Source organism: Lithobates pipiens, unplaced genomic scaffold, assembly GCF_037356315.1.
Source record: "Lithobates pipiens isolate NorthernLeopardFrog02 unplaced genomic scaffold, aLitPip1_a1.2 Scaffold_19, whole genome shotgun sequence".
Classification (NCBI taxonomy): Eukaryota; Metazoa; Chordata; class Amphibia; order Anura; family Ranidae; genus Lithobates; species Lithobates pipiens.
This window is the reverse complement of record NW_027507764.1, coordinates 255820672-255846914: the sequence shown is the minus strand read 5'-3', so window position 1 is coordinate 255846914 and position 26243 is coordinate 255820672. Positions and strand designations below refer to the sequence as shown.

Sequence of the window (26243 nt, the reverse complement as noted above, 5' to 3'; positions counted from 1 at the left end):
CTTTCTCCTCTGCATATCACCCGCAGTCTAATGGGGCTGCAGAACGAGCAAATCAGTCCTTGAAGCAATTCCTACGTTGCTATATTTCCGACCATCACAACAACTGGTCAGACCTATTACCATGGGCTGAGTTTGCTCACAACAGTGCCTTGAATTCTGCTTCCTGATTGTCTCCGTTTATGGCGAATTATGGTTTCCAACCTTCCATGCTGCCTGACTCATTTGTTCCGCAGAGTATTCCTGCACTAGAGGAGCATCTCCGTGGTCTTCGTTCCACTTGGGCACAAGTCCAGGAGGCTTTGCATCATGCTAATAATAGGTACAGACTCCATGCTGACCGCAGACTCCTGCCTGCACTTTTTTTTACTAGATTGAGGACAAGGTCTGGCTGTCATCTCGCAACCTCAGACTTCATGTTCCCTCACTGAAATTCGCACCTTGGTTTATTGGGCCTTTCCGTATCCTTCGTAGGATTAACCCAGTGGCTTAAGCGTTGGACCTTCCTCCTAGTATGCGCATCTCAAATGTGTTTCATTTCTTCTTATTGAAACCATTGGTCTGCAACTGCTTTAACACCTCTCTGCCATGTCCTCACCCTATACAGGTTGAGAACCATGAGGAGTATGAGGTACAATCCATTGTTGACTCCTGTAGGTTCTGTGGGCGCATACAGAAACCGGTGCATTGGAAGGGGTACGGTCTGGAGGAACACTCCTGGGTCTCATTCTCGGACATACATGCTCCTGCCTTCCTCCGTGATTTCCATAGATGTTTTCCCCTCAAGCCCGATGGTCCTTCGAGGGGGAGGGGTCGCTGAGGATGGGGGAGTACTGTCAGGGCTGGCTCAGCCCTTCCTTCTCTGAGCTGGCCGCTCAGCTGTCAGCTAATTGCCAGCTCTCATCTCTCTCCACAGTTACCAGCTGTTGTGGATCTGCTCGTGGATCTCCAGCTCACTTCATTCCTCGACCAGATCAGAAATCGCCAAACTCGTAGGGGGTGTAGCTATGGAAGATGGCGCCATGTAGCAGCTGAACGCCAAGCCCTTAGGCGCACCATCTCAGAGGCGAGCTGAGAGTATGCGGTGAGCACAGCTAACCCCGAGCCCAAGTATCCTGCCAGTAAGGCTCAGAGCGGAGCTGACAGTTGGAATCCTGAAGTCGGGTCCCTGCGTGTCTCCTCCCTGTAGGCGCTGGATCAGAGGATACAGGGGCAGAGTGGAGCAGAACGGGGGAGGAGAAGGAGGTCGGTGGGAGGAAGAGTGATTCGGGCCGCCCGGAGCAGGGACGCTGGGATGCAGCCATGACGGTTCCACCCCCCCCCCCCCCCCCAGAGATTGGAGAGAGGGGGGTGGCTACTGAACACCTGAACCTCTGTAACCTGAAGGAGAGGAGAACAACGGGTTGAGAGCGGTGCTGGCATAGAAGCGGTAAGAGGGAGAGAGAGCCAGGTGAGAGAGCCAGGTGAGACCACTATGGGAGTCTAAACGCCTACGGAGCTTGCCGACCAACGCGGTGAGTTGGGGAGGTCTCCGGAGAAAACAGCTGATCTACCTGAATAATTTCTGCGGGACTGGTAAGATTAGCTGGTCCTACTGTTTATTTCCTAAAGTCAACAAGCTGAAGAAACTATTTGCCTCTCTCACTCCTCCCGAGCAGCTGTGATCAAAAGGTATACCGAGGCCAAGGGAGTATTGGATTGGAAAAATAACTGAAATAATAATGAGATGCTTCATATTGAACTTTTCCCCAAATCTATATAATTTTTTTTCAGTTACACTCATCTACATCGAAATTTCTGACAAAATAACTTGTTTCTCTGCAAATAGAGGAGAAGGTGCAGAATTATATGTTTTCAGATTGCAGTTTGCAAGTTCCTAGGAGATTAAGGCTTGGGAAAGTATAAATCAAAATTACTATATACAGCAATTACTTATAAATTAAATACAAACAAAGCACAAATGTTTAGACGTAATCATTAGACATTATCTTCTGCACGCTATACAATTTGGACATTCAGTGAACTTATTCTCCTTTTCCCTCTTCCCCACCGCCTATCGCTCCCCCCCCCTTTTTTTTTTCTCAGCCTTTTTTTAGGGTTGGGTAAATAAAACTGTTTACCTTCTGGCACATCAGCACTTTAGAGAAATATAATAATAAACAACTGGACATTTAAGTGGCAGTAATTATCCCCTTCCTCCTGTGTACCCTCCCTCTTTTTTTTTTTCTTTCCCCCCTTTTTTATTCTTTTTTTTTTGTTGCACTGTTGCGCTTTTTGCACCGATAGTTGTGGTTTATTTTTTATTTTTCAATTTTTTTTCACATATATTGGGAAATGATACCCATAAATATATTTATATTGTTTTTTTTTACATCTACATATAATTGATATATAATTGATAGAATTTATATTATATTTTGTATGTTTGGACAATTGTATATTATTAGTATAATTTTCTGCACAATCAATTGCACATAGCACTTTAGTTAAAAAAACAAAACATATGTTTTTTTTTTCTTTTTCTTAAGGGGTAATCATAATATTTGAGGAAGATAGGGTGGGTGAGTAAAGCAAAACAATATTTACGTAAATTTGAAAGTTAATTTGTGGGTGGAGTGGTAAGAGGGTATAATGGCAAGGAGGGGAGCTAAAGCTAATCAAACAGAAAGCAAGAAAGGGAACTCTATAAAAACGTATATGGCGCAGGGTAAGGCAGATCAAAGGGTGGAACAGGAAGTGGATAGGGGGGAAGAAACACTCCCGGGCAGGTAAATAAAAATCCTGGCGCAGCAGAGGGAAAAACTCCACAGAAAAGTCAGAAACAACAACATCCTCAACAAAAGGAGATGGAAAAAGAGGGGAATAGAAAAGGAAGGAGATAACTCCCTACTAAACAGGACATGGCAGAGATGATGTCACATTTAGAATGCATGATCAAAGGCGAACTGAATGCAACTCGAGGGGACATTCAGAATTTATTAAAAAGGGTAGAGGAATCTTAAGTACAGTTATAAGAACATAAAAAAGCTATCATGGAACTGTGGGAGAGGGCGGAGTTGGATTGGATAGAAATTAGAAATATTAGATATAAGTTGGAAGATCAAGAAAATAGAAATAGACGAAACAACTTAAGATCTCGCGGGCTGCCAGAATCCGTGAAAAGTAACGAGCTGGAAACCGTGATCTGTGAAGTGTTCAATAAAATAATGAAAAAAGAAGCAACATCCCCTATAGTTTTTGATAGAATACATACAACAATGAAGTCACCATCTTCGATGGTGAGAGATGTAATAGTGAGATTTTCCCAATATGAAATAAAACAACAAGTTCAGCAAGGTGCGAGAAGCCCTGAAGCTATTAAATATGATGGAGCTACGCTGCTTAATTTTTCCGATCTGTCACAAGAGACATTGGCTCGTAGGAGGGCCCTGAAACCCCTAATAAATAGGTTACAAGAGAAGAGGATTTCCTATAGATGGGGTTTTCCAGCATGCTTGACAGCTAAAAATCAAGGGATATCAGCTACCCTGGGATTTCCAGAGGATTTGAAAGCATTTTTCAACAAACTAGACCTGCCATGTATTAATCTAGAAAATTGGGAAAAGAAACCTCCAGAATGACTGAAATTTAGAAATCAGTCATGGAATAGAGCATAGGGGTCTCTTAGTTAAAAGGGAGGAGAAGGGGGCGGAAAGGGAAAATTAGGAAAAATGTAAAATAAATAATAGGTTTCTGTGCAGGGATAAGGTAGAAAAATTAGGAAATAAGTAATAGAATCTTGGGTAGGGATAAAATAATCAGTCTCGCTTCCAGAGGGGAGGGCGCTGAGGGCCTGGCAGTGCCCGCCTGCGCCCCTAGGATCACCCCCAAAGGGGGTGAGGCTCGGGGGCCCATGTGGGCATTTACAGCCCCCCAAGGGAGGTCCAACCAGGGATGGGGTCTGGTAATAGGTGCTAGCCTGGTGGATTATAACAATGATATTCAATGTATGGGGGGGGGTGGGAGAATGGGAAGGGGAAGAATATGTTTTGTTATGTTGGTTATCGTTTGGTACATTGATTGGATCGATCCTGGGAATTTCTTTTCCCCTTTGCTTATTTTTGACACTGTGGCTGTATGTCCCTGGATATATACATCTAATTCCTGTGAAAAATGGCCCCTCTGAGGATTGTTACATACGTTAGAGGGCTAAATAGCCCTAGTAAGAGGTATCAAATTTCGCAGAAACTGAAAAGTTGGTCAAATATTGTTTTTTTTGCAGGAGACTCGCTTTAAATGGTCACATAGCATTGGTCTGAACTCTAAAAATTATCCAACCTGGTTCCATGGATACTCTCCCAACAAGAGGTCCAGAGAAATAGCTATAGGATTTGATAGAAATACCCCCTTTGTTCTAAAAGCTATGGAATTGGACTCTTAAGGGAGGTATTTATTTTCTAAAGGTTGCATGTTCAATAAAACATATCCATTAGTTAATATCTACTGCCCTAATTCTCACCCTTGTCTCTTTTTTAGGAAAGTATTGAATAAATAGGAAAGTATTAAGGAGGGAGGGGCGATTATGGCAGAGGATCTTAACTTTGTTTTCGATCCTGCTCTGGATGCCCAACCTCCATCTCTACACTCAGAAGGGAAATATTTTAAGGTAATTAAACGAAAATTACATCAGCAGCAATTAGTGGAGGTATGGAGTATTGTGCATCCTACGGGGAAGGATTTTACATATTATTCTCAGGTACACCACTCCCATTCAAGAATCGACTATATCTTTCTTGATCACCAGCTTTTAGAAGGGTTAAGGAAAGTGGAAGTGAAATCACATAACCACCCCGTTATGGCCACTTTGAATTTAGAGGACATACCGGATAGGCAAAGATCATGGAGGTTAGATGAATCTCTCCTATATGACCATAATATATTTGAGACCCTAGAAATATATCTGAATCTATTATTTAAAGAAAATAACATAGAGAATATTGCACCAACTGTACTGTGGGAGACCCATAATGTATATATGAGAGGGAGATTGATAGCAGAAGCAGCTAAGAGAAGGAAAATATGGACAGCGCAACTGATCCTGCAGGATATCCAGGAGTTGGAACAGCTACATAAAGGGTTAAAAGACCATAAAATAATGGTCAAATTAATAGGAAAGCGGGAAGTGTTAAGGGATTTGTTGGAACAGGATACCAGGTGGGTTTTTTTGAAGTCAGCTAAAGGGCAATATGAATTCGGCAATAAATCTGCACGAATTTTGGCAGGGGTAATTAAACCTAGAAGAAATTTTAATTACATCGCAAAAATTAAAGATAAAAAGGGAGTGATGAAACATTCAACTAGAGATATCAGTAAAATCTTTTCAGAATATTATCAGTTATTATATAAAGTGAGCGTCAGCCAAGACTCCGAGGATAAACAAAATAGAAGGAATAAAATTGAACTTTATCTTGGGAAGATAGAACTACCAAGTATAACAGAAGATTCAAGTAAGCTTGATAGTGATATTTCTAAGGAGGGGATAGAGAAGGCAATTAAAAATGGCAAGAGTGGGAAAAGTCCAGGGCCAGATGGGTATACGTCATTATATTTTAAAAAGTTTACAGGATCTCTGACACCCTACTTTCACTTGTATATGAATTCCATTGGGGGAGGAATGAAGATACGTAAGGAAGCTCTGGGGGTCTACATAACAATCTTGGCAAAGGAAGACCCAACACACAACAAGTTCCAGCTTCAGACCAATTTCCTTGATTAATGAGGATGTAAAAATGTACGCAAGGATGTTGGCCGAAAGATTGAAACAGTATATGCCAGATTGCATAGAGAAGGATCAGGCAGGCTTTGTTCCAGGTAGGGAAGCAAGGGACATTATACTGAGGACAACCCTCTTAATGCATGAAGCAAAAAAGGGGAAGAAATCTTCCCTTTTCCTATCAGTAGATGCCAAAAAGGCTTTCAATAGGATAGATTGGGAATATATGTTGCAGACACTATATAAATTTGGCCTTGGCCCACGAATGCTTAGGTGGATAGAGGCTCTATATTCCAACCCCACAGCTCAAATTCAGGTGAATGGAACTTTGTCAGACACATTTAGGCTTTACAATGAGATGCACCAGGGATGCCCACTCTCTCCCTTACTTTTCATGTTCTCCATGGAACCCTTTTTGGTATCCATAAGAGAAAACTATGAAATTGAAGGACTAGTGGTTTCAGGGCAAGAGCATAAGATATCTGCAATATTATGCTTTACATAACGAATTCCAAGCAATCACTTCCTAGGATCCTGCAGGAATTGGATGAATATGGGGCGGTTTCAAATTTTAAGATCAATAGGGAGAAAACTGAGATATAAAATGTCTGCGTTCCCCCAAAGGAGAGAAGAGAACTTAGAGCTCTTCTCCCCTTTGTGTGGAAAGAAAAAGTACTAAAATACTTGGGAGTGTATCTATCAGCATCAATAACAGACTTATACCAGGATAACTACTTATCTCACCTGAATAAAATTAAAAAAGACCTGAAAGGATACCCTGCACATAGATTGTCTTGGTTTGGTAGGATAAGTGTAATTAAAATGATGATCCCCCCAAAAGCCCTATATATTTTTCAATATCTCAGGGGCCTATTTTAAAATTATTAGATCCTTGATCCAGAAATTTGTATGGAATAGAAGAGGTAGTCGTATTTCCTATAAAATAATTAGTAGATCTAGGGATAATGGGGGGTATTCCTCCCAGATTTTCAGAAATATCATACAGCTGCAGTATTGAGGAGAATTCTGGACTGGGTCTATAATGCCACATATAAAAAATGGGTATCACTGGAAGACAATATGAGTAAAGTTGCTCTGGGCCAGATCATCTGGATTCCAATGAGGTACAGAGGTCACCCCAGAGAAATGGCCCCAGTTACAACTGAAACATTAAGAGCATGGGATGCGGTACTCAGAGGCACAATAGGGCAAAATAATAGCCCTTTGATACCCTTGACAGGAAAGAAGTATTTTCCCCCGGGGAAAGAAAATAAATTGTATTTAAAATTGACTCATAAGGATCAAGTGAGGTTAAGAGACGTGCTAAAAGTAAACACCTTGTGCTCACTAGCGGAGCTACGAGAGAAATATGGTATAACATCATGGGATGGGTGGAGATATAGACAACTTCAACACTTTGTAGAATCCTTTCCCAAACCCCTCCGTTCAGTTGACAGCTTAAATCCCTGGGAAAGAATGATTGACCAAGGGGGGATAAGTAGACAGGGGATTTCTAAAATATATAGGATGTTGATAACATTTACGGATGATGGGTCAATGTGTCCCTTGGGGAGGTGGGAAGTAGAACTGAATCAACCAATTTCGGAAAAGCTGAAAGAAAAAGTCATGGACTAAGTCCACTCCACCTCAATGGACACAAGGATAAAATAAATTAATTATAAATTAATGACTAAATGGTATTATGTTCCATCTAAAATGCATAAAATGAATCATGACCCATCACCTTTATGCTGGAGAGAATGTGGGAAGGAGGGAACCCATGTTCATATATGGTTGCAGTGTAGCTCAATCCAGCTATATTGGGAAGAAGTGTTGGGCTTAATTAAAAAGATTGATGGGACAGAAATAGAATTGGATCCCTGGAAATGCTTGTTCCACGTGATTGGGGGTTCTAGGAAAAGGTATAGAGCAGCACTCACTCCATTTCTGCTGAATGCAGCAAAAGTATTAATACCGAAACACTGGAAAATAAAGGAAATACCAAGGATAAAGGATTGGTTTTGAGAAATAGATAGAATGAGGACTATGGACGAAATTAATATGCCTTCAAAAGGGAGCAGGAATAAGATTTCAGGATACTTGGAAGAAATGGTTAGAATTTAAACAGTCCCGACTTACTAATTATGGGGAGTGGAGGGAGCACCCAGGGACCTGTCCCCTGACGTTCTCACTCCATCACCCACACCCTATGAAGAAGATAGGGATACAAAATATTTTTTTTCCTTCCCTTTCTATACAAAATCAAAGGAGGACAGGAATTGGGATAGAGGGAGAGGAATTCCCCCTCTCTACACTTTGAAAGTAGGAAAAATAGTCACAGGTAAGAAGAAAACAGTATGGTTAATAATAGGATTCATAATGGGGTAATGTAGGTTATAGGGGGTAGATAACCTCCCACTTTTTTTTTTCACAACATGAAGGCAGATAACACTAAGGTAGAGAGGTTAGACTCTCTTTCCTTGAAAGTAAAAGATAAATAGACACGGGGTATGTGGAGATATTGATCTGGAAAGTTCCCCTCTCCTTCCCTTTCACTTCCCCCTCCCTTTTTTTTTTGTTAGTATCTTAGATGGCCCAGGAGAACTAAGAGGATATGCCGTGGTGTAGATATATATATTTTTTTCTTTAATTTAAACCTATGTTAAGGATCAATCCAGTCAAGTACCTAATGTAAATTTCTTTTTATGTATGTTATACCCTGAAAATGTTGAGTATTATTATGAATGATTTGCAAATTGTTTTACAAAGTATGTAAGATTTTTTTAATTGTGAAAAAATGTAATAAAAACTGTTTAAAACATTCCTGTTTTTGCCTTAGTCACATCATAAGAAACCATCTCCTGTGTTCCTGTGTAAAGCCTGGCTTTGCTGACCTCCCTTCTGGTTCCTTATCCTGCTTGCTGTTCCTCTACTTGGATCCCTGACTTCTGGTCTGCCTGATTACCCAATCTGGCTACTGAACTCTGGCTTGGCTGACTACCTGATTTGGTTACTGGACTCTGGCTATGCTTTGATTAGGCTTACTCTATTTACCTTTTTATTTTTATTAATAAACAAGTGTGATTTTACTGTACTTCTGTTTCGGGCTGGTTCATGGTTTCTGACACAAAGAGAGGCGTTGCAGGCAAAATCTCGTGCTTGGGATACGAGGCCCAGGTACTATCTACTTTAGCTTCAGTGCCACTTTGGATGGATCTGGTCTATGGAGGCTATTTAAATCCAGCATGGATCCCTCCTGGAGCTCCTCCGAGCACATCTTCACTCATGACCAACACCTTAGACACTGGCGAAAAAAATCGATGTACTCCTGAAAGGAGGAGGGGTTATATAGGGAGTGAACTTCCTGGATTGGTTATACCAGTGTCCATCACCTGAAGGTGCCTATATACCCATTAAGTTATTACTTAAGGCTCTGTGTCCCATGATGTACAATAAAGAAAACAACATTTCTTCATCAGTTTAGGCCGATATGTATTCTGCTACATATTTTGGTAAAAAAAATAAAAATCGCAATAAGCGTATATTGATTTGTGCAAAAGTTATAGCGTGTACAAAATAGGGGATAGATTTATTATTTGGGACTGCGACATATTGGCAGACACTTTTTTGGGACATTGACATTTATACAGCGATTACAGCTAAATAATAGCCACTGATGACTGTATAAATGTCACTGGCAGGGAAGGGGTTAACAATAGGGGGCGATCAAGGGGTATCTGTGTTCCTTAGGTGTGTTTCTGTGGGGGAATGTGACTGACTGGGGGAGGAGACATATCGTTGTTCTTAAATAGGAACACACGATCTATCTCTACTCCTGACAGAACCGGGATTTGTGTGTTTACACACACAGATCCTCGTTCTTGTTCTGTCAGGAGCGATTGCCCAGCAGACATCACGCCCGGCGGGCACACGCATGAGTTCCGGGGACATGCTGCTGTCGCGCCTCTGGCGGCGCACGCACGCCTGCTATAGCTTCTGCAATTTTCGCAGACGTGCCAACCTTCCACAGTATAACTACGCCAGCTGGTCGGCAAGCGGTTAAGGTTAAACCGCTTCCCCTCCAATCTCATTGCGTGGCCCTATGTCCTTACACTCGAGACTGTAGTTAATTTTCTATGCTGAGATCGCCATTGAGGTATTTGTAAATTGGTAGCATATCTCTTCTCAAGCGTCGTTTCACCAGCAAGAATAAATTTAGTGTTTGCAGGCATTACTCGTAAGGTCCTCCAGTCCCCTTATTAGTTTTGTTGCACTTCTTCGGGCTCTCCAGTTCCAGCACATCCCTTGAGGACTGGTGACCAGAACTGGACAGAATACTGCAGATGTGGTATAAGAGTTTTATAAAGTGGTATTATGTTTTATCCCTGGAGTATATCCCTTCTTTGTGTATGCTAAAATTCTGCCGGCTTTGGTAGCTGCAGCTTGACATTGCATTCTATTTCTCAATCTGTCATCTATTAGGACCCCCATATCTTTCTCCAGCCTTGACTCCCCGAGAGGTTCTCCCACTAGTGAGTAGTTTGCTTTTGTGTTTTTTGCCTCCAAGTGCGTTACCATACATTTCTCCACATTAAACCTAATTTTCCCACTCCATTATTTTGTTCAGGTCTTTCTGTAAAATTTCTATATCCTGATGTGAAGTTATTGCCCTGCTTAATTTTGTGTTGTCTGCAAAAACTGAGATTGAGCCATTTATCCCATCCTCTATCATTTTTAAATAAATTGAATAGAATTGGCCTCAAGACAGGACCTTGAGGTACTCCACTTACCACTTCAGACCAGTCTGAGCACAAAATATTTATTACCACCCTTTTTTGGACATGCACCTGAAACCATTTTTTTTTTTTTACCCAAGAACCTACCTTATGGTCCATGCCTGTAGACCTCAGCTTGTAGATTAAGCACTTATGGGGGGATTGTATTGAATGCTTTTGCAAAATCCAGGTACACTAAATCCACAGGCCTTCCCCTGTCTAGATGGCAGCCAACTTCCTCGTAGAATGTTGGTCAATTAGTCAACACTGTACCCATATGAAATTTTTATAATTTTTGACAGATAGCGTTTTCTTTAGATGGTATTTAATCATCAGTGTTTTTTTTTTTTCACTATATAAAATAAAAAAAAGAATGAAAAGAATAACAAATTGTGAAAAAACCCACATTTTCCTGTTGCTATTAACAGTTGCTGTTATAAAGTTTTGCTAATTAATCTTCATAAATGTAGTCTAAATTGTATTCTGTTACATTTCTTTGGTGAAAAGAACCCAAATCAGTGCAAGAGGTGGGACTTTGCATGAAGCACATGGAAGCAGATAAATATTTACACACACATATCAGTAGTTGGTATGGATGTTCCTTTTTGATTGATTTTCATCTCTTTGCATTTCCATTAAAGAGGAAGTAAACCCTGATGGGGTTGGGTTACTTCCTCTTTCATTCCCTGCAAAGGCAAAGCATAATGGACTACTATGCATCGCTGTCATTCGGCGAAGCCATCCCTCCCGCGCATGCGCACGGGAGCAGACATGCGCGGCAGCTCCATCATTGAAGATGCCGCGCTCAGTGCGCCTGCGCGCTGTCTACGGCGCATGCGCCGTAGACAGTGGTGCCTATCTTCGGGCAAATATCTCCTAAACCATATAGGTTTAGGAGATATTTCTTGGATCTACAGGTAAGCCTTAATCTAGGCTTACCTGTAGGCCAAAGTGTGTTGTAAGGGTTTACAACCACTTTAAGTGACACTTCAGTAGATCACTAATCTGTATAGGTATCAATTGCAATGTGTGTAAATATGCATTAATTACTCCATGTATCTGTAAATATATGTTTATTTCCTTGTTGGAATGTATAGCACTGTACAATACTAGGATCTCATGAAATATAAAAATATTGATCTACAGCAAAATGCATTAACTATATGACATTTTGAATCAATTAAATGCGGTCTTTTACCCAATTTATCTGCTTCCGTTTGCTTCATGCAAAGTCCCACCTCTTGCTCTTTTTTTTTTTAAATATTGAATCAGATGGAGGGGGACCTGAACGGCCCCTTATACCTTATTTAAAGTCCCACACATCTTTCTTTGTTCTCCTTGTTAAACCCAAATCAGTGTATATTATTTACTCTATGTGAAAGTTATAGAGTCTACAAACTACGGGATATATCTTAGAAAATGTATCAATCCTGATGTACTGATCTCATTTCTTGAGGCCCCAAGATGCCAGGACAGTATAAATACCCCTAAATTACCCCTTTTTAGAAACAGACACTCCAAGGTAATTAGTAAGAGGCATGGCAAGTTTTTTGGAGTTGTAACTCTTTTCGAAAATTAAGAAATGTATGGGTTGTTTTTTTTTTACCATATGTTCAGCAGTGCAATACAGCATCACCAAATGACTGGTATGGCAGTGATCAGGGATGCTGACTGGCGATAGTATGTTAAAAGTAATTAATTAAATTTTCCCCATTTCTCTTTTATACCCCTTTCACACTGGGGTGCTTTTCAGGCATTTTAGCAAACGAAAAAAGTGCATCTTAAGCCACCCCACTGCGAAAGCCAGAGTGCTTTCACACGGGGCGGTGCACTTGCAGGACTGGAAAAACAAAAAAGTCCTGCAAGTAGCATCTTTGAGGCAGTGCGGGAGCAGTGTATACACTGCTCCCAAAATGACCTGCTCATTGAAATCAATGGGCAGTGCTGCCGAAGCGTCTGCAAAGTGCATTGGCAGCGCCGCAAGAAAGCGCTACTAACCCTTTCTTCATCTGCTAGCGGGGGTTAAAAGCTCCCCGCCAGTGGCCGAAAAGCGCCGCTATAACAGCGGTAAAGCATGCTAAAACTAGCGGTTCTTTGCTGCTAACACCTGCACTACCCTAATGTGAAAGGGGTCTTAAAGTGGATGCTAATGTGAAAGGGGTCTTAAAGTGGATGTAAAACTGATTCATGAAATTTGAGCTGGGAACATATCTGCAGTGTTTACTTATCTCTCTCCAAAGCCTTAAATCCCGTGGCTTTCTCCTGCGCCATTCTTCTGGTTTTCTTACAAGTTCTCTGAGACATGTGATAAAAACCATCCTGAAATTTGTGCTATGGAAGGTGTTAAATAGATCACCAGACAGCTGATCAATTTACAGGATAGCTCTGCAAGTCTTTGCCTATGTGGAGAGGGGGTGTGTGCCTTTCCTCCAATTGGCTGTCTCACAGTGTATGGCAGGACCCCCCCCCCCCCCCCTGCATCATCTGAGGCTATTCACTTCACTGGGTATATGTGAGGGTTTACATCCACTTTAAATGTTCTTTTTTTACATACATACTGTCACCACAGCAGTACACAGTGAAACTAACGCTCTGGGCAGATCAGGAATAATTTTTTTGAAATTATGATTATTGCAGTGATGTATAAGCAATCATTTTTACTTTGTGACTGGCATCCATTTACGTGCCATTATGTACAGCCACAGTTATAACATGGCACGGTGATGTCATGTGGCCTGGTATGGTTCAGGAGGCCCCTCCTTTCCTGGAGGGGTTAAGGATGCCGGCAGCTGCCTGCTTTTTAACAATCAGTACACATTCCTTAAATACTGCATGCCTCGACCACTTTATCTCTCAGATTTAGCAGGAATGGTTTAAGTTTTCTAGTGTTTGTGTCAAACAATGATTTTACTGTATTTTTAGCTAAAATATTGTTTTGATAAGCATTGGGACCTAAAAAAATCAGTAGCACCTTATATATGCTGTACCAGTCCTTTGCTTTCAGAAAATGTATGGTTTGGGGGTCTTTTACAAACTCTGAAAGCTGTAAGGAAAAAAAAGAAAAAGGAGAAAAACAGAAAAAAAAAATGGTTTGCGGTTTAAAAGTAGAACCAGGGCCTGGTAGCGAACTTGAGGAAGAACTACATTTTTTTTTTTTTTAAATACGTGGAAAAAAAAGCAACAGCATTTCATACCAGTTTAACGTGGAACAGCATCAGAATTGGCACCGCATCCCACAGATGAATAATAAATGGAAATAGAGAAAAAGGGATTTTAACGGTGCATACCAATACATTTTAACTAGAGATAAACAAGTCGTTTTAGTCATTTTTAATAAATTTCAAAGTTAAAAAATTGTTATAAAATAAGAATAATTGCAGTGGTTCACAGGTATGGTGGTTCTTTATAAGCTGGTACATTTGAGAACATAGACATGTGCGAACCATCAATTGTATAACAGGATAAACTGTATATACATAAAAAAATAAGAGTAAAAGAGGAGAAATACATAATATGAAAAGCAGAAATGACATTCCTAGATTAACATATTATTAGGCGAGTACAGCAAATGTGGGGCACCACATAAAGCGCGCTTACCCTGCGAACAAAACCACCCAACCACTGAACCCTCAAATCAACACAGGTGCCCCGGTTGGTCCCATTTATCCTGTTACACAATTGATGGTTCGCACATCCCCTGAACAAACATTTCAGGCTAATGTGCAACGATATGTTCACAAATGTACCAGCTTGTTCAGACCACCATACCTGTGAACCACTGAAATTATTCTTATTGTATAACTGTTTAACTTTGAATTTATTAAGAATTACTAAAATGACTTCTTGTTCATCTCTAGTTAAAATGAATTGGTATGCACCGTTAAGATCCCTTTTTCTCTATTTCCATTTACTAGTTTAACATGTTGCTGTATGCACTGGCACACATATCGATAAACATATAATGTTGCAGTAGTTTTTTTTTTGTGTAGAATTTCTATTTACAGATGCATTTGTAAAAAGTTGGCCAGGAATGACTTCATTGCTTATTTTAACACTGCATGCCTATGGACAGAGCTTTGTAAATGGACATCAGTGGAAAACGGTATCTATAGAATCTGTAATTGATTATCTCATCTTCTTGCAGACTGGCTAGGTATGCCAAATGCCGTGTCCAATATTGCTGGTAGCCACTACTGGGAATGAATTTGAAATGTAAATTAAACTATACATTTTTATTTGAAACGTGTGTTGTGAGTCAATCATATGAATTTTTTTTTAGTTCTAGGATTACTTCCTGAAAATGCATGGTAATTTCCCATTTAAATTTGTTTTCAATCCATACTCTGAAAGCTGGTGATATTAATGCACAACTAGGGTTGGGAATTTCAATATGCTTGCACTTCAGTAAATGTTTCATATTCTACATGCAATACAAATTTGTTCAGAAAATATTAAGTACAATGTTTCAGCTGAATAAATTCTCTCAAAAACAATACCTCATTTTGTTTTTATTGAACAACACCACTGTGTTGGCTAGAACAAACTAGATTTATTGCTGTGTAAAAAAAAAAATGTACAGTAGTATGAATCCTCGGTACTACAAACAATCAGTCACCTTTAACTGCTTTGATCATGGAAATTATTTTTTTCTTTCTAAACTCTTCAGACAAAAACAGAGACTGAATACATTAGATGACACAACACTTACGTTGCATGGTATTATTAATCCTGCATTTTAGAAGGCAAGTTGAACAGACATTATTATGGACCTTGGTCAGTACCCCAAAAACAAAGAAAAATAAGAACTTTAAAAAGAAAAAAAACTAACATTTAAAAGACGTTCCCTACCCACATCTCGGCATCTCTCTTTTAAAAATTAATATAATTCCAATCATGAAAAATAGATTCTATCCGTTAATAGAATACAACTGAAATATGATTTTTTTTTTATTGGTTATTGTTGCCCCAAAAAGGTAAAAAAAAAAAAAAAAAATCTACATATAAATCTGATATTTTGCTATCGCAAATTGTACTTTTGATATATGTGTTTATCTTTTGAACCCTGTTTATCACACATGAAAACAATGTGAGATGTATTTGGAATTGCAGTTGTCCGTCCTGTACATTCTTTACTCTGAAGATGAAGCATGTTGATACACAGTCCACAGAAAGTCACAGTTGCTTGGCATACACCTTCCGACGCATGTGTGTGTGGAGGGTACAGATGTGCAAGCTGACTGTACCGATATGCATTTCTCCTGGGGACCAATGCCTAAATAATTTGCACTGGGTAAGTTCTCCTAGATAATTCCTTGATGAGGGAAAAATTTCCTTCTTGTAAACTTCAATGTGCACAGTTCTGACACAAAGTATACCATTTTACATCCTCATAGAGGTGGGCAGTTCTGCAGCTACTAAAAAACCAAGAGCTAGTCTTGAGCTGATATGTGCTCCTGGTCTGTACTTACAGGTGCAGAAAACAGTCTCCTTCTCTGGACACACAAGGATGTGCAATTCACATGTGCAGAGGTAGCGCAGTCAATTCAGTTTGCTAACTTTTAATTTTTTTTCCATTGTGTTTGCCAAAAGGTATTTTAAAAGTTTTCTGGCAGAGTGACGTTACGCAAGAGCCACTGTTGAGAGCGGCTGCCATTGCAGTCTCTAATGCTGGGGACTTGAATGTCTTCTTCTGCTGCTTTGTCCAGGCACTGGTTACTGTTTACATGGACTAGTGTTAATTTCTGCAACAAACAACAAAAGAAAAGTATTATCAAGTGAAACCTGTTCCTGGACTCCTTTGCCCCCCAGCTGAATCATAAGAAACAAGTCAATAATTCTCAGTGACAAATCTAATGTTGATACTACCTTACTTGCTTCTGCTTCTCACTGACATTAGATGATTTAACATTTAACAGGCACGGCCCTTCTATTGTTTTTTTTACCAGGTAAACTGTCACTGGACGAGTCTGATGTGTGGAATATTTTATTTTTTACCATTTTGGATAACTTCCTTTTTTATTTTTACTTTTTACTTTTTTAAACAGTTTTTTTTTTTAATATTCAATATATCTAATTTATATATAATTTACTCATTGATTAACAGAAAAATAAATGTTTTAACAAATTGAAAAAAATTCTGCAAACTAATAGAAGAATAGATTAATTACAACGGATAAACGCAACGGATTTCAAAGTATATGCCCCCTTTCATGACACTGCTTAGTTTTCGCTGGTAAAAATAATTACTCTGGAAGGTCCAACTCCTGAGTGAGTATCATTCCACACAACAAAGTATTGTGGTTACACCATGAAAGCAAAAGAAGGCTCCAAACAACAGGTTAGTGAAAAGCACAAGTCTGGGTTTGATTATCCCATGTAAGGACCATCCCACACATTTATACTGTGGCAGGGCGGCCCTCCTGTGCGAAAACACGTACCTGTACCCGTGATTGGACGCAGCATGAGCCAATCAGTGGGTCCGGCAGATATAACCCAGGCAGCCTGCCAATCTTTCAGAGAGGAAGATGGAGATCTTGTGTTTCTGATAAGCAGAAGCACGGATCTCTGTCTTCCGCCAGTTAAGTCATCTTCCACAGTTAGAAAGCACTCCCTAGGAGCACACTTAACCCTTTGATCACCCCTGATGTTAACCCCTTCCCTGCCAGTGTCATTAGTACAGGGAGAATGTTTTTTTTATAGCAATGATCACTATTACCGTCGCTGGTCCCCAAAAAGTGTCACAAAGTGTCCGATTTCTCTGCTGCAATGTCGCAGTCCCACTAAAAAAACACTGACCCCCGCCATTACTAGTATAAAAAAAAAAAAAAAAAAAAAAAAAAAAAGAAAAGAAATATGTAGCAGAATACATATTGGCCTAAATTGATGAAGAAACGTAAATTTGTACATTTATTTATTGGGTATGTTTTATAGCAGAAAGTAAACTATTTTTTCCCCCCAAAATTGGTTTATAGTGCAAAAAAATTAAAAAAGGAGAGGTTATCAAATATCAAAAAGGTACAGTGTTGCATGACCGTGCAACTGTCAGTTAAAGTAGCGCAGTGAGATATCGAAACAAATGGCCTGGTCATGAAGGGGGATAAACCTTTCGGGGCTTGGTTAGGGATTTTTGTACTTACCGAAAAATCCTTTTCTTGAGCATTTTTTTTAAGGGAATAAAAATAACCACACATGCTAATCAACTTCATATGGCTACCATAACTTTATTTTAGCTTATTAACTCTTTCACTAACCCCAAGCATTTAGACCCACATTTCTGAATGTCTAAGGCCTCATACATACGGGCATTAAAAAAAAAATCCTTTTTAAGGTATACAGTATATTTTTGTATGCCTCTAAACACAGCTCTAGGTTAACCTATGCGACCATGAGCATCAGGTGTTTAAATGAGCATTTAAAAAAAAAAAAAAAAGTATGTAAAGGCATAAAAAAAAAAAAAACACCAAGGTGCATTTGGAGAAGAGCTTACAGGCATAATGTACACATTAATAGCCTCCTAATATGAAGATCCTCACATCAGGAGGCTATTCTACAAAAGAGCTTATACCTGGAGAAATATTAGTCTAAGTTCTTGTGGAGAATGCAAGAGATGATCTGCTAATGTAAAGGGGTGTTAAAAATGTGAAGATGGATAGTGGGAAGGTCTGCTGTAAGGGCTCCAGAGTGGGTGCAGAGGTCGCAGCTAGAGAGCATATAGGAAAAGATTGGTGTAAAGGTTGAACTATAGTTGCTTGGAGGACACAGATTTCAATACCTGATAAAAGCACCTGCCTTCTAGGTGGTTAGACACGATAAAAAAATAAAATTATAGGCACATCTACTGGCAATGCATATACTATAGCAAAAGAAAAAAAAAACAAAAAACAAACGCTCCAGGTAAAAAGGACATGGAGAACGCTGCATACACTATGTTGCACATATAACATACCATAATAGAACCATACAGCAAAAAGTGCTGGCCTGGTTTTCCCAATAGGTGCAATCCACTTGATTTCATGATGGTCTTTAAACCGAAACTATGAAAAAAGCCGCAAAAGCATTTGTTTTGTGTAGAGTGAAATAACCCTGATTAATCCTGCCTTTAGCTGTCCCCAGTGCAGGTTGAGATTGTGTAGACCAGCTGGTGTCCTCTATGGAGCACACTCAATTTCAGTTCCCCTCTATGCTGTTCATTTCCTCCTTTTTCTCACCCTTTCATTTGTGCAGCCTACATGAGTATAGATTCACACATGCAGGGGTATACACAGTGGTAAATGACACTCCCCTTTCCTTCTCCATGTCTTGCTATTGCTAAACACTATGAAGGCGGGACAGAGTATGTTGATTGACATTCACTAAGAAACTCACAGCAAAGCTAAGTTTTAATATAAATAAGAATTAAATATACCAAATGTAATTGCTAATATCTGTAAAAGGTATGGGCGGTGGACAGTGGCCTGTGTCCTCTCTTCCTCTTCTGCATCATGGCGGCTTCCCTATGCGTCTCCTCCCTCCTCCTCCTAGGCATCCAATAGGATCGCTTGTCCTTTCAGACAATCGGGTGAATGGTCTCAAGACCCGCTTCCAGATTGGACGGGAGGAGGATCAGTGTGGCAATAGAGAATATTTAGAGGGGGTTGCAGTGAATAGATCTGGCGCTATACCTATATATTGTCAGAGAATATGTCACTGGGGACTCATTTGTCCGAAGTGTTCAGCATAATAGCGGGTGGTAATAAGAAATGGGATTAGTTATATTAGTGTACCAATGAAATAAAAAGTGTTAAACCAGCCCAATTATATAAAGAATAAAGTGTACAACATCCTATCACTTGGTGTAACACTAGTGAAGTATAAAAAAGTATTATGAAAAATTAAAAAATTAAAAAATATTTTTCAAAAACAGTAAATATTTTCCAGCGTGCTGGCTATGTAGGTGAAAAAACAAAGGAATAATGAAAACTAATAATCCTCAAAAGGGTGGTGACAAATGCTGGTACAAATAAATATATAAAGTGCTAGTGCTATTGCATTACTGATAAATTAGTGACAATAAGTATAAAACCAAGACAGACTGTGCTGTTTTCAAAACGGTTAGTGCACTAACGTGACGGTGAAGTTTATACAAAAATTCATGCACCAAGTAGAATGATACAATAAATAAGTGGTAAATATCAATGCTTCAAGTGAAACGTGCAAAAAAATAAAAATTAAAAATTAAAAAATAAAAAAGTATAAAAATGAAAAGTCTCTGGTGAAATAGAATTGATGGGATTGTGCCGTGAAATGGGGAGAGGGGGTGTGATAAATTCAGATCTTATTCTCCATGCATTGTGGTCACTTCTAGGTTGTACTCTCACCGGAAAAAAGACCCCATCCGGGGTGGATCAGCCTTCACAATATTAGCTATTGTGTCGCTCTCTGGCTTGCTTCTGGTAAAAATGTTGGGGATCCCTCGTTATTTCCAGGTGGAGTGTGCCACAGTATATATGTTAAAAAAGAGGACCATCCATAGTGTGATACCGTATGAGAAACAGTTTTATTGACAAAGATTAAAACTACTTACAATTGTGAGTAGGAATAGTAGCGGTTTAGTTAGATTATTCTTATTGCTTTAAAGCAGCTGCGAGCGTTCCGTTCGGCTTCCCCGCCGTCTATACTGAAGGTGTATGTCGATTAGGCCACGCCCTGCGCGTTTCGTCACTCGGACGTCATCTGGAGCGGCCATCTTCATACACCCTACGCTCTATATAGAGCATAATACACCTATCGCGCATGCGCGGACAATCGCCGCCATTTTGGATATGGGAATGCCCTTATAGTACAATAAAGCGCGATGGTGATTATGTTCCGGCTGCTGGGACTGTGATTTAACCCACTGAGGGTTTTGCAAAACCCATATATATGAGAAACATACATGCAAATAGCCTGCTCTAAAAATACAAAAGGAAAATACACATATGATTGTTATACCAACGTATTATAAAAATATGGGAAACATAAATGTATAAAAATAAAAAATGAAACTGAGATAAGGTAAGAATAAAGTAAAAACGAAATAAAAACATCATTAAGACAATTGGGACCTAGGAACAAATATTAAATATTATATAATGATAGAAATATTTATTAGTCTATGGTGTTTTAATTTAAATATATTATTTAAGGGAAAGAGGTATATTGTGATTGGTAATTTAAATAAAGGAGGACCTGTTTTTGGCAACACTCAGTATATGCCAGGGCGGAAATCGCCATGTAAAAGAAGAATAAAAGCATATATATATATATATATATATGTAAAGATTAAAATAAAGATAAAGGGTAAAAATGGGAATGAATTGGATTAAAATTAAAATTGAAATGAGGCGAAGGTTCAATTTTTATGATTAAAATTACTTAATAAGAAATACTTAATATAAAAGTTCTCTCAGGTTGCGTATATTGTGCAAAATTATATATGAAAATGGAAAAGATTAAAATATAGTATTATATCCAAGAATAATATACATTATTGAAGGGCAGGACTATAAGGGCATTCCCATATCCAAAATGGCGGTGATTGTCCGCGCATGCGCGATAGGTGTATTATGCTCTATATAGAGCGTAGGGTGTATGAAGATGGCCGCTCCAGATGACGTCTGAGTGACGAAACGCGTAGGGCGTGGCCTAATCGACATACACCTTCAGTATAGACGGCGGGGAAGCCGAACGGAACGCTCGCAGCTGCTTTAAAGCAATAAGAATAATCTAACTAAACCGCTACTATTCCTACTCACAATTGTAAGTAGTTTTAATCTTTGTCAATAAAACTGTTTCTCATACGGTATCACACTATGGATGGTCCTCTTTTTTAACATATATACTGTGGCACACTCCACCTGGAAATAACGAGGGATCCCCAACATTTTTACCAGAAGCAAGCCAGAGAGCGACACAATAGCTAATATTGTGAAGGCTGATCCACCCCGGATGGGGTCTTTTTTCCGGTGAGAGTACAACCTAGAAGTGACCACAATGCATGGAGAATAAGATCTGAATTTATCACACCCCCTCTCCCCATTTCACGGGACAATCCCATCAATTCTATTTCACCAGAGACTTTTCATTTTTATACTTTTTTATTTTTTTATTTTTATTGTTTTGCACGTTTCACTTGAAGCATTGATATTTACCACTTATTTATTGTATCATTCTACTTGGTGCATGAATTTTTGTATAAACTTCACCGTCACGTTAGTGCACTAACAGTTTTGAAAACAGCACAGTCTGTCTTGGTTTTATACTTATTGTCACTAATTTATCAGTAATGCAATAGCACTAGCACTTTATATATTTATTTGTACCAGCATTTGTCACCACCCTTTTGAGGATTATTAGTTTTCATTATTCCTTTGTTTTTTCACCTACATAGCCAGCACGCTGGAAAATATTTACTGTTTTTGAAAAATATTTTTTAATTTTTTAATTTTTCATAATACTTTTTTATACTTCACTAGTGTTACATCAAGTGGTAGGATGTTGTACACTTTATTCTTTATATAATTGGGCTGGTTTAACACTTTTTATTTCATTGGTACACTAATATAACTAATCCCATTTCTTATTACCACCCGCTATTATGCTGAACACTTCGGACAAATGAGTCCCCAGTGACATATTCTCTGACAATATATAGGTATAGCGCCAGATCTATTCACTGCAACCCCCTCTTAATGTTCTCCACCCCACCAGGTGGATATTAATAGAGGCTGCTCTTACCTATCTCGACATACCACTTCTTTGTACTTATATATAGGCCCCATAGCGCAACCTACCACCCCTTGTCTTTCCAATAGAGAATATTTATTCACTATATTCACACAACTGGGTGGGCTTGAAACGCAGGGCTCTGCTCCCTGAACCCACCCTTTTTGAAGCCTATTAGAGCCTCTGGTTCTATTCACGTGCTTAAAAAAAAAAAAAAAACCCTCTTCATTGGAATCCATGGTCCGGCGCTCTGCATGTAGATCAGGGGGCCAGAAGCATGGATGGGGGGGGGGGGGGGGGTGGGTGGCGTGGCGCCTGTGCACCTCCCTAATGGATGGGCCGCCACTGACTAAATATGTGATTTATGTAAATGAGTTAAGGCAATTAACACTTCTGTTTAGAATCACTTTAAGCCATTAGCACATTGTAAAACAGTGCTACGCAGTGAAGAAATAGAATAGAAAATAAACAAATTATAATTATAATAAATTGGCTAATATTCCAATACACTTTAGTGAAATGCATAATGAGCTCAGGGGTAGCAAACAGTGTAAAAAATAATAATATTTTCCAAGAAAACAACCCAATTGCACAGATGTGCCAACACCAGAATAAAAATTACGATATGATGGGAAGGATCTGTGTCCTCAATTGGCTACTGGAGGAAATGATTTTACAGCCAGTACAAAAATGATATCTTCCAGCATTCATAGGAGGACACAGTCCAACACTGGAGATGTCAAAAGCAATCCATAACTTTGAGGTGGAAAAATTTGCCAAAGGCAACACTTAAAGAGAATGGTATATCCAATACATACGGTCACCTGTAGAATCTTGTTTCTGAAACCGGCATCAGCCAATGCTGCAACATCCACTTGATAAACATGTGGATTGAGGAACAAGTGGCTGCCTTGCATAACCGGAAAACAAATGCCTAATGCTGAAGGGCCATAGATGAGCTTACTCTTCTGGTTTAAGCATTAAAGCGGAGGTCCACCCTAAAATGGACCTCTGCTCATCGGAATCCCCCCCCCCCCCCCTCCGGCGCCACAATTGGCACCTTTCAGGGGGGAGGAGGGTGCAGTTACCTGGATAATCCAGGTAACTGCACCCACTTCCGGGATAGCTGTCTGCGGAAAGGGGCGTAGATTACGCTCCTTTCCGCAACTGCCCGCCCCTTTGCGCAAGTGCCCCGCTGCCTGCTGGGAAACACAGTTCCCAGAGGCAGCGGGGACCGTCCGGATTGCGCCGCGCGGCTCGCGCATGCGCAGTAGGGAACCGGGAAATGAAGCCGAAAGGCTCCATTTCCTGATTCCCATACCCAAGATGGCGGCGGCAGGACCCGACAGACGACCTAGCGATCAGCTTCGGGTGCCGACATTGCGGGCGCGCTGGACAGGTAAGTGTCACTATTTTAAAAGTCAGCAGCTGCAGTGTTTGTAGCTGCTGGCTTTTAAAAAAAAAAAAAAAAAAAACGCGGAGTCCCGGTGGACTCCCGCTTTAACTTACAAAATAATATAGCAAATGGAGCAATGGTCAGAATGTGAATTGACATGGACAAAAAGGAAGGCAAGACCATGCCCCCACTAAGATTAAAGAAGGACATGACCCTAGGCGCTAGCCACTGGTCCATGCCAAACTGCAGTAAGCGGAGAATCTGAGGGACAGAAAAGGTCCTGTGATCAATATCAAAAGCCTCACATCATCTGAAAAAAGCTTCTAGTTTCAATGATACATGGCTTAGAAGCATATAGCAAGATGGTGATTATCTTCTGAGAGATTTTGATTTCTTACTACCTCAACTACAACAGCTGCTAAAGCCAGTCAGAGAGAAACAGGATGGAGGATCAGTTCCTGAGACAGAAGATCTGACTGTACAGAAAGAACATGGGAGTTCATTGAGCATCTGGGACCAGAAAAACAAGTTCAGAGTACTAAGCTCTATGGACAGTCCGGAACTATTAAAATGAAGAGAATCCCTTCTGACTTGAATAAATAAATCAGAGATTAATGGTATCTATGGCGTGACAAGAATATCTGATGTTTATGCCAGAGGGTTGATGCACTGCCAACTCAAACGTTTGCCTGACACTGACTCCAAATGTGTATACCACCAAAAGAGTCGGGTCCTGACATTTCTCTCAGCAGTAGAAGTTCTCTCTCACGTTGCCGCTTGACTTATTACTCCTTGATCATCCGTGTACACTACTGATATGATGTTATTGCATTACACGGTCTTCTACTTCACATGATACATAGGAACCAAGAAGGATTTCTGATGACTTACCAATCACCTGAAGCTTCACAGGGACTGTAGGGTGAACTGAAACTGTTCTGCAAGTCAAAAGTCAACGACTCTTGACAGCCAGATTGAGACAGGCAATCAGGGGGGAGAGAACACACCTGGAAAGCCTGCACTGCTATAATATTTAGTTAAACACCCTGCCCACTTCTGGTAAACATGCACCAAGAAGGGGTGCACAGAGAGGAAGAAGCTCTGGTGAAGATAATGGGAACAGCAGTAAATTGTGAAAGTAATGTTTAACAAAATTCCCCAAAATAGGGGGGGTAAAAATAAGTTAGAGATTACAGTTCCAGTGCCCATAGGCTCTTAGAAGATACCTCTGTATACAGCAGAGATCTTCAAACTTTTTACTTTGAGGGCCACACACACTATATTTTACAGATATTCGAGGGCCAAAAAGTTATTTATGAATGAATCCTCAGCCAAGGTATAGAGTAGAAATTAAAAAAAGGCTGCCATCAGTGGGGCTGGATGGTGCACCAATATCCAACACCCGCACCTAAATGCCAGAGCCTCATGCACAAAGGCTAAACGTTAAGTGTGCACGAGTCCTTACATCTGTGTTCCTGTCAGAGCCCCCCTGCCCATTTGTGTCCCCAGCAGAATCACCCCACATAATTGTATCCTCATTAGACTCTTCGTACACACTTGTGTCCCCATTAGCACCCACCTTGCACAATTCTGTTCCCATCACAGCCACTCCCCACACATTTATGTCCCCATTCTGCCACACGCTTGTGTCCCCTCAGAGCCACCTCCCCACACCCATTAAAGCCCTTCCTGCCCATGTCCCAATCAGTGCCCCCGCATGTGTGTCCCCCATCAGAGCCCCCCCTCCACACTTGAGTGCCCATCAGAGCCCCCCTACGTTTGAGTCCTCATTCACAGCCCCACACACACAGATTGGCCCCCCTCTATTCTTGTGTCCCCAGCACATTCCTTTCCCCATCACTACCATTTCCTCCATAGATCAGCGTATTCATTACCTCCTTGCCGCTTCTCTGAAGGGCTGGCATTAGAGCAGACCTACTGCACTTCACGGGTCCAGCCCCACTTTCACACAGACACGCTGTTACAGCAAAATATTACACTGAATCTAATACAAATTGTGAAAAAGAACAATCAGCGCCAAAAAAATGACTCTATCCTATAACAAATGTGTGAAATCACCAATATCTGTGACTGCACAGCTGCTGCACACACAGTGATACACCACACCAAATTCAATATTGTTTTCTAAATAGTGCAGCGTTTTCTGGGAGACCCTCGCTTTGCTCCTTCAGATTATCTTCATAATTCATGAACTATATGGAAACAACATAATCTAACGAATTTAAATGCTTTTATACATAATATATTTTACTCCTTCTCTGAACTACAAATAAAATACAACCTAGCTCCTACAGAACAAGTAATATTGGAAGATAAAACAATTCTACCAAAAATACTACTCCCTGACCTTTCACCCCCCCCCCTCACAATTTGAGCAGATTTGTATTTCCTCCCCACGAGCTAAAGGATTAATATCCAAAATCTATAAAAATCTGAATGAATTCAATATGTCTGATAAATCACACCCCATGCTCCAATGGGAATCAGACCTAAACATTTCATTCTCCCCCGAACAATGGGACACCATATTTGAAAACTTACACAAATCTTCCAAAACTAC

At 40.1% G+C, this 26243-nt stretch overlaps 1 protein-coding gene across 1 annotated transcript in view; it reads right to left on the bottom strand.

Annotated features, from left to right (window-relative positions):
- Nucleotides 1-15019: 15019 nt before the first annotated feature.
- The window catches only part of GALNT1 (polypeptide N-acetylgalactosaminyltransferase 1), a 264230-nt gene continuing 253006 nt past the window's right edge, over nt 15020-26243 (bottom strand). The window contains exon 12 of the mRNA XM_077491924.1: nt 15020-16265. Coding sequence (XP_077348050.1) covers nt 16119-16265 — 147 coding nt within the window. The 3' untranslated portion in view covers nt 15020-16118. The remainder of the gene's footprint in view (nt 16266-26243) is intronic.